Source organism: Phoenix dactylifera, chromosome 8 (genome assembly GCF_051530095.1).
Source record: "Phoenix dactylifera cultivar Ajwa chromosome 8, Ajwa_hap1_PhDact_Kaust_v1.1, whole genome shotgun sequence".
Taxonomy (NCBI): domain Eukaryota; kingdom Viridiplantae; phylum Streptophyta; class Magnoliopsida; order Arecales; family Arecaceae; genus Phoenix; species Phoenix dactylifera.
In genome coordinates, this window is record NC_143197.1 from 4119836 (window position 1) to 4134323 (window position 14488).

The 14488-nt window shown below is 38.7% G+C and overlaps 1 protein-coding gene and 1 pseudogene across 2 annotated transcripts; one reads left to right on the forward strand and one right to left on the reverse strand.

The window, feature by feature from the left end:
- Window positions 1-212: 212 nt before the first annotated feature.
- On the reverse strand, window positions 213-2081 carry LOC103717496 (abscisic acid receptor PYL4 pseudogene; annotated as a pseudogene).
- Window positions 2082-8001: 5920 nt separating this feature from the next.
- LOC103717516 (uncharacterized) lies at window positions 8002-11504 on the forward strand. Of its 2 annotated transcripts, none has more exons than XM_017845283.5 (2): window positions 8002-8348; window positions 9249-11504. In XM_017845283.5, exon 2 carries the CDS (start codon window positions 9284-9286, stop codon window positions 10994-10996), a length of 1713 nt encoding a protein of 570 aa, XP_017700772.4. In that variant the 5' UTR covers window positions 8002-8348; window positions 9249-9283; the 3' UTR covers window positions 10997-11504. The 2 variants fall into 2 exon arrangements, with proteins under 2 accessions (XP_017700772.4, XP_026664414.4); XM_026808613.4 differs by lacking the exon at window positions 8002-8348 and having other exon boundaries at window positions 8358-11043; window positions 11155-11504.
- The last annotated feature ends 2984 nt before the right edge of the window (window positions 11505-14488 follow it).

Here is a 14488-nt window from a genome sequence, read left to right on the forward strand (position 1 = left end):
ACACACACATATATGCATATATGCATATATACATATATATATTTATGTATAGAGAGAGGCACAGAGAGTTTTCTGACCTTCAAATTTTATTACTTGGAAACTTTATTCAGAACAATACGGGTAAACATTCATACATATATGATCAGGACTATCATTTGGTCACAAACGGGCAGTGATTATATATATATATTGGGAGGGGGAGGGGGGGGGCAATATTTATATTAATAAACAACCACCAGACATATTTGCTGATGATCATTAAAAATTATTTTCCAGCCATTCTTTCTCTATCAAATGCACTGGCAAGGTTGCATTTGTATGACATCATTGATTTGATAATAGCTCAAGGATCACGAAGCCCTGCATAAAAAAGGCCTATTTGTTGGAGAATCCAGAGATGTGATTTAGTTTTATAGCCAATATTCGTCCAAGTAATAATAAATTTAGTCGATTCTTGTATTAGAAATGATGAGAAAAAGGAGAAAAAGATGGTGGTAGAGTATTAAACTCATGCATATATATTATGTAGAACCAGAGAGGCCAGCAAAGCAATCAAACCAATTGAGAAGCCAACTTTAGCACCCTGACTAATTTACTAACATAGGCTCCTTGGAGTAAAAGGATTAATGCTCTCCAAAACAGCTGCCATCTTTGAGCCAAAAGAGAGGACGTTCTATAACATTTTTTCATGGTTCAATGTAACCAGGCAGCCCTTCAAGTTCTGGCAGTTTTCAGCCACAGTTTTATTCTAATGCAACTCCATGGCTCTAATAGGCCACTATCTTCACACTCTCATTTGTAAATCTTAGTAAAAAAAGTTGGTATAATCGAATGCAGCATCCATCGCATGTTGCACCTTGGATCACACATATAATCAAAAAGATAGCCTTGCTTTAAAAGACAAGTATGAACAAATTAGAGATTGTACCAAAAAAAAAAAAAAAATTTAGAGAGAGAAAGAGAGTGAGTGGGGACATTATTCACAATAGTCTATAGTACTTGTATCCTTAAAAAAGAGAGAAAAATAAAAATCAAAGAGAGAAAAAGGGGAAGAAGAACGGGAAAAAAAAGAAAGGAAAGAAGGAGAGGGAGAAACGAAGGGCATGGCTATGCGGTACAACGTAGTCGTCGTCCCATTCCAAGTGGGTGGGCGCGGTGGTCCCCGCGCCCGGGGACGAGCCCCAGGAGACGAGGAAAAACCAAACGATCCAGCTTGCAAAAAAAGAAGCCCCCGCACCCGGACTTAATTACGAGTCTGCCCACCGTCGGCGGCGCCGCGCCGGGCGAGGCTCTCGGCGGTGCGAGCCAGCGACTGGAGGTTGCACTTGACGATGGTGTCCACGAAGACCTGCGTGTCCTCCGTCGTGTTCCCCGCCGGCACGTCGACCACGTACGATTCCACCACCACGGTCCCCCCGCCGGCCGCGTGGAGGGTGGTCACAGACCGGTAGTTCGCCAGCCTGTGCTCGCCGCCGACGACCCGGAAGCTGAGAACGTGGCTCTCGTCGTCGAGGATCTCGAGGCGCTCGGTGCTGGTCACCGCCGGGAGGCCGGAGATCACCTGGACCTCGCGGAGGGTGCCGACGTCGCCGTCGCCGACGAGGACGTGGCAGCTCTTGACGAAGTGCTTGTAGACCTGGGGCTTGTCGAAGCGGCGGACCACCGACCACACCGTCGGCACGGGGGCGGCGATGGCCTGTACCACGGCGGAGCAGCACTGCCGCGGCCCCACTGCGTGCTCGTGATGCCTCGCCACCTCCTCCGGCACCGCGTGCGCCGTGCACCGCTCCCCCGCAACCGTCTTGCCGCCGGCAATCGCCCCCTGGGTCATGTTGCTTCCTTTGGTGACACCGCCGCCGGGTGTGGTGCTGAGCCTCTGGTGTTGGACGCAGGACTTCGGAAGAGGAGCGCAAGGCATTACTCGGTACGACGGAGAGATGGTTATCGAGTTTGCTTGGGGAGGTTTGTATACATAGTGATGTGTTGGAAAAGTATGGGGTTAGACGATATTAATTTATCTAATGATTTTTTTATTGGATTCAAGGTTTATTATTGTTGGTTGCAGTGCAAATTGAGCAATTGGGGGGGGGGAGGGGGATTTTGGCCGGGTTTCCAAGGGGGTTTTTGTAATGCGGAAAGTGGGGAGGAAGGGGAAGAGGGGGGTGGTTGGATTAATTAAAATTAAAGAGATTGATGTTTGTGAGTGATAAAATAAAGGAGCAAGTTGTTGGTTGGACGCTAGCATAACTTACCATTTCACCTTTGATTATTTTTTTTTATCTTTTTTGAATTCTGAATTTTGTTTTTTATTATGTTGAAATTATGGCTATGAATTATGGCTCTACTTATCTGGAAATTTATTTTATTTGGTATAAGCATTGTTCGTTCTATCTGTTAGGCTTTAATTGTAAATAGAGGGTTTTTTCAGCAAAAAAAATAATAGAGAGAGGTTTTGGATGTGGATGAATTATTATAGCATCTTTCTTGAACATGTGGACTTGATGAAAAATGCTAGGTTATGAATACATCAGATATCTCAATACTGGTTATTACTGAGATGATAGTTGCCTATATTCTTGTCATATACAAATTTAGTTAGTGCTTCAGTTGTTGTCCTAAGTGGGTTATGGCTCGTCCACGTAGAAAAGTCTCATAATGGATAATGTAAATATCTAATAAGCTCATCTCTGTCCTTTCTTGTATGGCTTGTCACTAAAATATATCTAGTAAAGTTCTGTCCTTCTCGATATCAACTATCCAAAGATAAAAAAATTATAGTGCTAATTGTTATCTCAATTTGTCTATGATATGCATAATAAAGCTACTCCTTTTTTGAAAAATATGAAGCCTATGGATCGAGGATCGTAAATATGCCAGATTGATCAAGTCAACCAAATACATATGGTCAATCAAGAAAAAAAAATAGATTCTTTAGTGGAAGAACTTAATTAATTTTTTTAATAAGATACAAATATTGCAAAAAGGAGAAAACACTAAAAGGGAATTAATAACTCACAAGTAAAGAAACACAGCAAAGAGATTAAAGCTGTTTGACTCTTTGGTGGCTGAATCATAATTTTTTTTAGTTAAAGATTAGTCATACTCTGCCTCATTCTCATATAGATTCAAAATTACTCCCGAAAATGTAGCAAAACATTGTATCATAAATCATTTGCACATTTTAATATTCCTCTTAGTACCGATCTTGGTTTAGACAGACTAGAGCAATGTAGGTTCTTTTTTAGCCTCAAAGAAAAGGACTTAATATTGCTAAATGATTATTATAAAGAAAATAGAGAGAGAGAGAGTAAATGGGTTTGATCGATATGATTTTGATTCAATATATATGTAGACAAACTAAAGATCTAACCATGACAATATAGAGTAACTCGGTTCATTTGCTTGTAAGCAAGACTCAAGACGCTTTCTTGACGATGAGTGACTTATTTACCATCGAGGAAGATTTTGAACCTTGAAATTTAGAACAAGGCACAGTATACTCTATAGGATATTGGATTGAGGTATAGCGATGCATGGGATTGATAGAAGTGTTGTTGTATTGTTGAAGTTGAGAAAGAGCCTCCATGAAATCTTCTTACTTCCTTTTATCATGAAAGAGGAAGTTATTTCCGGCTATAACTTTTCCTCAAGTGACTAAATATAGTCTTTCCAAGTATTATGTAAAAATTAATTAATTAGACTTTACTCGATCTAATAATTTTTATCATTTTTTCAGTTGGTAGATGCCCGATTAATTTATGAGTGTAAACAAATATTACAATACAAACGCTAGGTGCATGTCCACCCTAAAGTTTGACCCTTCTCTCCTCGAATGTCCATTGTAAACATACAATATCCCTTAAGAAGCAGAGTCTATTTTGGAGTTGTTTGGGTGCTCAACATGCATCTTAGCACAACATGAGCTACATCTAAGGTTGATGAGATTCTCTAGCTGGCCGGGCATCATCTGACTATCTAGCAACGTGCGGCCACTAGGGATTGCAGCGGATTAGGTACGGGTCAGATAGGCTATTATCCATATCATTTCGGTGCAAAGTGGGGCAGGTAGAGTTATACAGGATAAGTTGGACAATATGGATCAAATAAAGCTGCAAATTTTTTTTACATATTAATCAAATAAATAAATAAAATAAAAATAAACTTTGATGCTTCATATAATATTAGATAAAATAAAAATTAAATACATAAAACATAACAAACTAAATTTTTAACAATAATAGAAACATAGCAAATAAAATTATTTGAGAAGTCAAATATCTCATGAACTAAGAAAGCAAATAACTAAAATAATAAGCAGCTAAGCATCATGGCATATAACCTTTTATATGTTCATTTTTTTCCTCCTGAGTGGAGCGACTAGAGAAAACAATGAAGAAAAAATTTGTGAAGAGTAATTTATATCTGAGTCGGGATTGGAACAGATTTTAGCATTTTCCACACCCATCACAGATCCACTGTGAGTTAGATAAAACTCATTCGATTAGGATCAGGTTAGGTCTGAGTACCCAACAAGGTGAAGTAAATTGCCATCCCTAATGGCCACAAGCTTACTGTGGACGGCTAGGGCCAGAGAACCCGTCAATCAATTAGCTGGCCAAAACCATGCATAAAAAGCTTCGACTTTCTAAGGATCCAGGCTAATACAACTAATTAGCCAAGGCCTAGCTTGGAACTTTCTGATTCCTCTATAGTGTTCCATTTGTTGTGTAAAACGACCGAATAAAGATACACCTTTACAATGCAGGTGAAATGCCAATCGAAGGCATCCTCTGCAGTCACTGATCGACAAAAGATCCCAAGCCAAAAGAGGAATTATTGGATGGACTAGGTCCAATGGACCAGTCCAAATCTAGAGGCATGTGTATGATGATAATAGAATGAATTGTCATCCCAATTTTGATTTTGATCTTATTTTTTATTTTTTTTTGGTACAATGGCGGCTCACACATAACGAGTGTGGATGCGACCAACAAAATCAGAAAACAAAAGGCTACATAAAGGTCCTGGTACGGACCCACTGTCCAACCAGACAAACCTACAAAAGTGATGAGCTGCAAAGGAGACAATCCAAAATTTTGAACTGTTTAAATACAAGAGGGGGTAACATGGTGAGTGCCTATTGAACTGGTTCACTTAGCCTAGTCCATCTAATAATTTCTCGCCACAGCCACACGTGATGAAAGGAACATTCTAAGAAGGAGATGCACATGACCAACAATTCAGAAAATAGAAAATTTGCTTCTTGTGATCACCAACGGGTTGACAACTATTACTTAATTAGACTTTACTCAATCTAATATTTCGCATCATATTTTCAGTTGGTAGATGACCAATTAATTTATGAGTGTAAACAAATTTTACAATACAAACGCTAGGTACATGTCCACCCTAAAGTTTGACCCCTCTCTCCTCGAATGTCCATTGTAAGCATACAACATACCTTGAGAAGCAGAGTCTGTTTTGGAGTTGTTTGGGTGCTCAACGTGCATCTTAGCACAACATGGGCCACATCTAAAGTTGATGAGATTCTTTAGCTGGCCGGGCTTCATCTGACCATCTAGCAACGTGTGGCCACTAAGGATTACAGTAGATCAGGTATGGATCAGATAGGCCATTATTCATATCAGCTTTGTGCTCATCTCGGTGCAGTGTGGGACAGGTAGAGTTATACAGGGTAGGTTGGATAAAATGGATCAAATAAAACTGCAAAATTTTTTTTTTTTTACATATAAACCAAACAAATAAAAATATAAAAATAAACTTTAGTGCTTTATAAAATATTAGACAAAATAAAAATCAAACACATAAAACATAACAAACTAAATTTTCAATAATAATATAAACATAGCAAATAAAATTATTTGAAAAATTAAATATTCCATAAACTAAGAAAAGCAAACAACTAAAAAAATGAACAGCTAAGCATCATGTCTTGCAACTTTTTATATACTCAATTTTTCTTGCGAGTAGAGTGACTAGAGAAAACAATGAAGAGAAAATTTAGAAAAAGTAGTGTATATCTGAATCAGAATTGGAGCAGATTTTATCACTATCCACACCCACCACAGATCTACTGCGAGTTGGATAAAACTCATTCTATTAGGATCAGGTTAGATCTGAGTACTCAACAAAGTGAAGTATGGCCACAAGCTTACTGTGGATGGCTAGGGCCAGGGAACCGTCAATCAATTCGCTCGCCAAAGCCATGCATAAAAAGATTCGACTTTCCAAGGATCCAGGCTAATACAACTAATTAAGCAAGGCCTAGCTTGGAACGTTCCGATTCCTCTATAGTGTCCCATTTGTCGTGTAAAACGACCTAATTAGGATACACTTTCGCAATGCGGGTGAAATGCCGATCCAAGGCATCCTCTGTAGTCACTAATCGACAAAAGATGGACCGGTCCAAATCTCGAGGCATGTATATGATGATAATAGAATGAAATTCTCACTCCTGTTTTGATTTTGAATTGTTTAAATACAAGAGGTGTGACATGGTGAGTGACTATTGGACTGGTCCACTTGGCCTGGTCCATCCAATAATTTCCCGAGCCACGGCCACACGTGATGAAAGGAACGTCCTGAGATGGAGATGGACATGGACCAGCAATTCAGAAAAAAGAAATTTGCTTCTTGTGATCACCAACGGGTTGACAACAACATGATCATTGACAACCCTTGGGAGACGCGGGCTAGCTCCAAATAAGTAGCCTTTCTCGAGATATTGAATTTGCGTGCATTTCATGGCAGGCTGCTGCTGCTGCTGCTGCTGCTGCTTCTTCTTTTCTTCTTTTTTTTTTCTTTTTTTCTTTTTTTTTTTTTTTGCACCGGCGTCTAACTATATTCAGCCATGAGTACATCCGAATCTCTCTCAAGAAAAACTCGTCGAGCACTCAGATACGTTCTGGCCTGAATGAGGCCCTCTATGGCGGGCTTTTAAGATGCCTATTTCAGTTAAAGTTATTTTTGCTTGTAGTTTGAACGATTTTCATGAATCGAGTTTCTATTAGATAACGATGGGTTCGCCGTGCCCACCCCCTCTTCTTCTCAAGATGGAAATTTCTAGTAGGCACAAGGAGGTGACTCAAACTCTTTTACAATTCTAATTGTAAGACATCCTTATTAACAAAGTATTTGTTGTCAGCAGGAAGAAGCTCTAAGAAAATTGGCTGCGAAATCTGTCACATACCCATTTTATTTCCTATGACTTGGGATCCACTCTTGGAGGTGACCCGTTCCCCTTTAGCTATAGAAGTTTGAAACTGACCTTGGGCCAAACTCCGCTTGAATCGGCCCACAGCGTTGTTGCACGAGACTCTGGAACAACCTAGACCAGGCCGGCACTACAAAAAATGGCAAGCCCAACAGTCACCAACTTAGCCCAGATTCTCATGAAGCGTTGATCTGGTAATGAAGTGGTATCCCTTGTATAGCCGATATCCTTCTTTGTATCAATTAGCAGTATTGGGAAATGGGAACCCTAATACGATACATGATGAATCTTGGTCCTCAATAATTAGGTTAAAAAACAAGAAAGAAGAGTATCAAAGTATTAAGCTATATGATATACAATAACATCAGTTGATATATTCAATTACCCTTTTTATTTTTAAGTATAATTTTAATTAAAACATTTATATCAACATCTTCGTACATAGTTGCTAATCTTGGAATTGCCATATCATCTCAGACTTTGATAAATTATCCTGAAATATCTGCCAAGGTCTTATTCCTTTCGACTTGTCCGATGTTCCATATTGGCCAAGATAAACCAAGTTTTAGATTCATATTGATTTTGGGGGCATCCATAATACCTCTAATCCATGGCCTTATATTATAAACAAGCACTAATACCATTACATCCTCCTTAATTTAAGTATAAAAAGCCAATACTTGAGCACACCCAGAATATATAGGCTGGACCCGGAAGCCCTTAGAGCCGGGATATCCTGGGATGAAGATATCCACGTAATCCATGCTCCTGTATAGAGCCGGAAGGAATTTGGAATTCCAGTTTTGTCTCCAGGGCAGGAGATAGAAAAGGCGCGTTTTATGGAGGAGGGAGTGTTTATTTATCACCGTGGGAGGGAAGCTCCGAACCTGCGGTTCGCGCGGCGCGTTTGCCGGTTTCGCCTCGCCCTCTCTCTCCCCTCTCAGAACCTGGCGAAAGGGGAACCGTGGGATTTTACGGGAGCATTTTTTCGGGGGGCTTAGGGATCCCCATTCGCCCATTCTCCTTCCCCTTCTTTAGATTTTGCTCTCTGTCTTCGAAGCACAAAAAACATGAGAAATCAGGGAGAAGAAGAGCTAGATTCGGTTGTCTTTCTGTGAGAAATCTCTCTCTCTCTCTCTCTCTCTCTCTCTCTCTCTCTCTCTCTCTCTCTTCTGCCTCTTTTCCATGCGAGTATCCCACCTATGTCGTTTCAGTACGCTCGTCTATTTCTTATATTTGATGATGTGGGTGCGTTTTTATATAAAAGATTCGATTTTGACATCGATTTCACCATCTGTTTATCAGTGGGACTTTTTTTCACCAACAGTTTTGATTTTGATCGGTTTTCTGAGGTGAGGGGGCTTGTAGATTGTTTTTTTGGATGGCATTCATCCTTTGGTTCTGTAGTTCTCCTCGGTTTGTTGAGCGAGACTTGCTTTCTTATGCGGAAGAAAGCTAATTATTTGGTCTAATGTCCGAATTTTTCCCCCTAATTTTTTGAATGGTTTGTTGGCCTGGCATTTATTGAGATTAGATCCAAACGCTTCACCCATTGCATCAATGTTCATAGATAGAAGTAATTGAGAAGATCTTAGGATGAGGCTGCTTGCTTTTATACTTCAATCTCGTTTGTTGGTAAATGTATCAAATTCTTTTGTTAATGGTGATGTTTCTGTAAACAAATGTTTCATTCATTATTCTTGAACTTTGATAAAAAAAAAAACATGGTATAAAGGAGGATAAAACTGTTATTATTGGTTATGACGTGAAATTGCTTGTGTCTTTATCTCTTTATTTAATTATTGTGTGTGGTATTTGATTGCGAGTGGTTGATTTAGGTTGGCCTTCAGAATGTTTGTTAGAGTAATAGAAGTTTGTTTTCTTAAGTGAATTTAGTTTGACCTGAGTCAGTACTTCACATCTTATTTCCTAGAAGAGAATTGACTTAATTTTCTCTATTCTCTTTTTTTTTTTTGGCTGGAAGCGTTAATCTTAATGTTCTACTTCTTGCCAGGATATTATTAAAGAAGAAACTATAGAAAAAAGGATATGGCATTTGGGGCGAAGGAAAACATTTTATATATCAGAAGACCTAATTACAGATTGTTTTGCAATCATCTGTTCATTATCAGTTTTTTCATCGTTATACTTTACAAATTTTTTCCTACTCTATTTGCTCTTCTTGTCACTTCCTCTCCCATCACTATCTGCACTGCCCTTCTTCTTGGAATCATTCTCACTTGTGGTGATAAAAAAAACCCTAAAATTGATGAGGATAGGAAGACTCAGATATTTTCTTCTCATAAGACTAGGGCTTTTCCCAATGTGGAAAGTAGAAGAAAGGTTAAAAAAATGACAGTCAGAGAAGCAGTTTCTCATGATGAAAGGGATACTGATAATAACAAGGCAAAGGCACAAAATGATGGATATGGCTCGTATGAAAATTGTATGGCTGCAAACTCTTCAGTCAAGCAAGACAAGAGAGGGGCTTATCGTGATAAGAAGGTGACTGAAGAGAGCAAAATTCATGATTGCGGGTTTGCTAAGAAGAAAGAGGTTTCTGCAGAGGGGCTAGCTAAAGGTGTATTGAAAACAAGAGAGGATATTGGTAGTCTAACCACCTCGGACCAAAAGAATTCTGAGGGTCTTAAGTTGGAAGGTGAGAAGTCCACTTTGAACACTCGCCGTCATTCTACTTTGCGTGAAGCTTGGGATCATCTTGACCGCTATGATGCTTCTTCAAGTTCTGAATCCGATCAGGCAGAGTGTTCATCGCCAGATGCTGCTTCTATGGCTGACATCATGCCAATGCTAGATGAGCTTCACCTGCTTTTAGACTCTGAACCTCCTCAACCTGCTCTTGTATCCAAAGAAAACTCAGATGTTGCTTCCATACAGTCCTCAGATGTTGGTAGTGTGGAGGAAGAAGCCGAAAATGTGGAGGATGAAGATGATGAAGAAGTGCAGGATGAGAAAGATGACAAGACCAAATCTGTGGTATCTTGGACAGCAGATGATCAGAAGAATCTTGTGGAGCTTGGAAAATCTGAGATGGAAAGGAATCAGAGGTTGGAGAGCTTAATTGCAAGACGAAGAGCAAGAAAATTTCTAGAGAAAAATTTAATATGCTTGGATAATAACGACTCACTGCCAAGCATAGAAGATCTATCGCGCTTTCAAATAGAGATTCCATCTGTTTTTCCACCAAGACGAAACCCTTTTGATCTTCCCCATGATTTAGATGAAATTCCTCTTTCAGCTCCTCCTAGACTGGTGCCAGGACGAAACCCTTTTGATCTTCCTCTTGACCAAGCATATGAAAGTAATAGCCCTCCAATGGAGAACTTGAGCCATCAAGAGGTTGTCACAGATCCGCAAAGGGATATGTTATTAAGAAGGCATGACAGCTTCACTTCAGGAGCATCATTTCTTGGGGATCTTAGAGAAGAGAGGCGTGCCTCTAGGTTGAAGCCCTTTTTTGTTGCAGAGAAGAAGGATGAAGAGGAGACAGATTTCAATGTCCCAAGACAATCAAGTGAAGGGAGTGATTCAACAGTGATCTCTCCAAAATCTTATACAATTCAAGATCCTCTTGCTAACCATGACACCAGTCCTGCTGAGCGAGGAAGTCAATCCTCTGAGGGTGTTGATGAGGTGGATGTCAAACAAGTAGAAAGCAAGAAAGCAAAACAAGCTGTTGATAGTCATATTACATATCCCGTCTATGATTCCAGTTCATCAGCAACTGAGAAAACCAACTGATTTTTTAGCACTTGATGAAGTTTCCTTTAATACATGTACCAGGCTTAGTTATGTTGAGCAAACAATAGCTGCAAACTCCCTTTATTATCAAACTTTCTATTATGCAGGTAAAAAAGGTTTCAGTTCTAATTATTCTTCAACATTCCACATGCTAACAGATATCTCAGAAGTGGGTTCACCTCCAAGGACAGCTGAGAGGAATGTTCTTGGGGAGAGGAAGCGCAAGAGGGGATCTGGCATCTGCTGAAGTTTGGGCTGCATTGAGTTTAGCTTCCATAGAGGAAAATAATTCAGGACCAGTGGAGGAATTCTGAGATCAGATAGCATGATTCTAGGTCATCCAGTTGTACCAATATTACTAGAGGCAGCTGCATGTACTTCATATCTTGTTAGATGTTCATCCGAAGATTTGTTGACAGAATGTAACTATGGCTGATTCAGATTAATTTCTTTTGTATAATCAGATTTTGATACTTCAATTTTGTAATTAAGAAGTCTTCCTTCGTTATGATCATGACCTTTAGAAAACAATTTAGGAAATATGATAACAAACATTTTCACTAATTTAGGCCGTAGACAAAAGTAAATCTATAACACTTGAAGATATCACAAGCCCTGACTTCAAATCAAATAAAAAAGAAAAAGGGAGGGATAAATAAGAATCAGAGGGAAGTGGCTTTGATTGTTTTGGTTATTTCTTTTGATTGTCATTCTTCGGAACATGCAAACTCCTATCAGAACAAGAGAAACCAAAATGATACGCAGTTCAGCATTTTTAAATTTTTGTATTTGTCTTTATTTGCTCTCTCAATCAAACAAGAGCCTCATTATGGTTGGGTGAAACAATGAACTTGTTGCAATGGCATTTATACATTGTCTATCAGATTCATATTGCTAGCTTCATTCACCCACCCATTTGTAAGATTCTTGGACTCGAGCATATATTACAAAGCCAAATCTTAGTGTCGGTATGTGAGAAAACGGATAGAATTAAGGCAAGCTTTCTAACTGCAAATCAAGGAATTGCCGAAACAACATTAGTAAACCTTAATTATCTGAAGATATGGAGATTATAGAAATACAAATGTCGACAGTGACTGCATTTGAGTTGGACTAGAAGAGTCTGTCTCCTTCAGGTTTTGTATGGAAGTCTACTAATTTTCACCTGCAAATGTTTGCTTCACAAACCAGCGTAGACTGTTCATGATATCTCAAAGGATAAAGGTTGTTTTTCACATTGAAGTGGTTGTCCTGTAGCCATATGCTAACTTGTTTTGTTATTTTCAGATTTTGCCATTTCATTAATCAAAGATGGTCAGTATCTGATTTAGTTTTCTGTAATAGTAGATAAGTATTAATTACTTGATATATTTATCTGCCATCAAAGAGACTACGGGTTACTTCGTTGTCCATCTGTAGTTTACCAAATCACTGCAAACACTCATTAATAAAAGAAATGCTATCATGTGCATGACATTACAAATATCAGACAACCTCTCGTCCTAACCAAGAAAAATTCCGAGTTTTAAAGCTTTTCACTCAAACCCATCTCCCAAGCATGAATTAGTTTGGTTTTAAATAATATCTAGTCCGAGGATAGGTCGTATTCGTCGTGTCATTACTAATCAATGTGGTCTTTAGTAATTCATTGCATGATGAAACCAGAGTTAGCATAGATGAAAGGTGTTTCCAAATCTCGGGACACCACAAAAGGTTTCAGAATTCAGACGCATATCTGGGTTCCATCCCAAAAATCCTGCTCTTAAACAAAGCACGAAAGTTTAAGGAAAACATTTGCAATACATGTTCCAAATCTTAGTTACGAATAATTAAGTGGAGGTTTTGCGTAGCAAAGAAATGGGCACTGAGACAGGAGCGGCTCACTGCATTTGGGGGCCTAAGGCAAACTCACTAAGAGAGGTTTTTTTTTCTCTTTTGTCTTTAAGACCTTCTCTGCAGTGGACTGGTCTAAGACAAATTCACTAAGAGAGACTTTTTTCCTTCCTATTTTATCCTTAAGGCCTTTCCTGCGATAGACCTTCTTTAGGCCGGGGCTTTAGGCAACCTCCTCAATCGCTTAAGGATTGGGTTGGCCCTGCACTGAGAGACAGACTGAGGACCAAGTAGGGGGGAGTTTCTCACTCCCTCCATTTTCCATCAAAAGAAAGGGATGACAAAGCAGCAAAAGAGGGAGCAGCCCTCTCTTCAGGGCGAAATTGTTGTACCTGCCTTCATGCCGGACTTTGCGACGCTTGGTTTCTTCTATGGAGACTACATGACCCCACATGAAACCTAAACCAGATTTTTATAGCCACAATCATAGATAATTTGAAGATTTATACTTTATTCGCCTAAGTCTGATCATACCCATCGGCATCCTCCCACCGACACGCAGGTTTTCTCCGCTTGTGCTTTCCATATGTTGGCGGAAAGTGGGTGCACTTACACTTTAGATACTAGAATAATGATATGACAAAGAGTAAGTAGTTCGCAATGACACTTATAAAGAATTTTTAAAAATGAAAAGGAAGGATAAGAAGAATGGTGCTGGAAAATTTTGAATTTTTTGTTTTGAGATTGTGATCTTTGCATATGAGAGGAAAGAAAAGAAATTTTTTTTTTTTTTGCATGAATATTCTTCTAAATATCGAATTTTATATTAATATCTTTTCAAAATTGATATTTATATGTATACCATCGTAAAATACTTATTTTGCTATTGTATTTTTTTTTATTCTTATTTTTGCATATGTACCTACACCATCTAACGCCGTTAAACGGTTTCAAATTAAAATGACTAAAATATTTTTAATAGGTACACGTGTAAAAAGAAACATTTATAAGATAGTGGAAGAAAAAAAAAATGCAATTTCAAAATTTTATTTTATTTTTAATTAAAACAAATATGGTTTTTATTAACTATGTTATAAGAATTGTTATATTTGAGTCATTTGTAGAAACTAATGTTTTATGCAGATATAGTAATAAATATAAACTTGAAGAAAATATTCATATAAATTTAAATTGTTAGAAAGGTATTTATGAAAAAAATCAAAAAAAAAAAACAGCAGAGAGGAAACAGCATGGGTGGATCTTCATGTAACTGAAGCTGAGAATTAAGCGTATGAAAGTACGATAGACCAATGAATTCTTTTTAACGGGTGCAAGTGTAACAAGACTTTAACATGATGAAATTAATGAAGCTGATGTGCAACTTTCAACCTAACTTGGCTCGTATTGTCGTACATGACACGCTTTTATTAGTGACAGTGGCGCGGTCTTGCAAGCAGGAAGAGGACAAATTTTGAATAGATCCGGTCGGCTGGCTCGGTCCAAAACAACATGAAAACAATATTCTAAATCAAAATAAATTTCGGAGTTGTTAAGCACCAGGAGGTATCAGCCATGGGCCCATTGTTGGAACTAATGGAGGTCAACCACGCCTAGCTTCCAAGTCAACATCCAATCTAAGCGGTCTCGAATCAAGCAGAC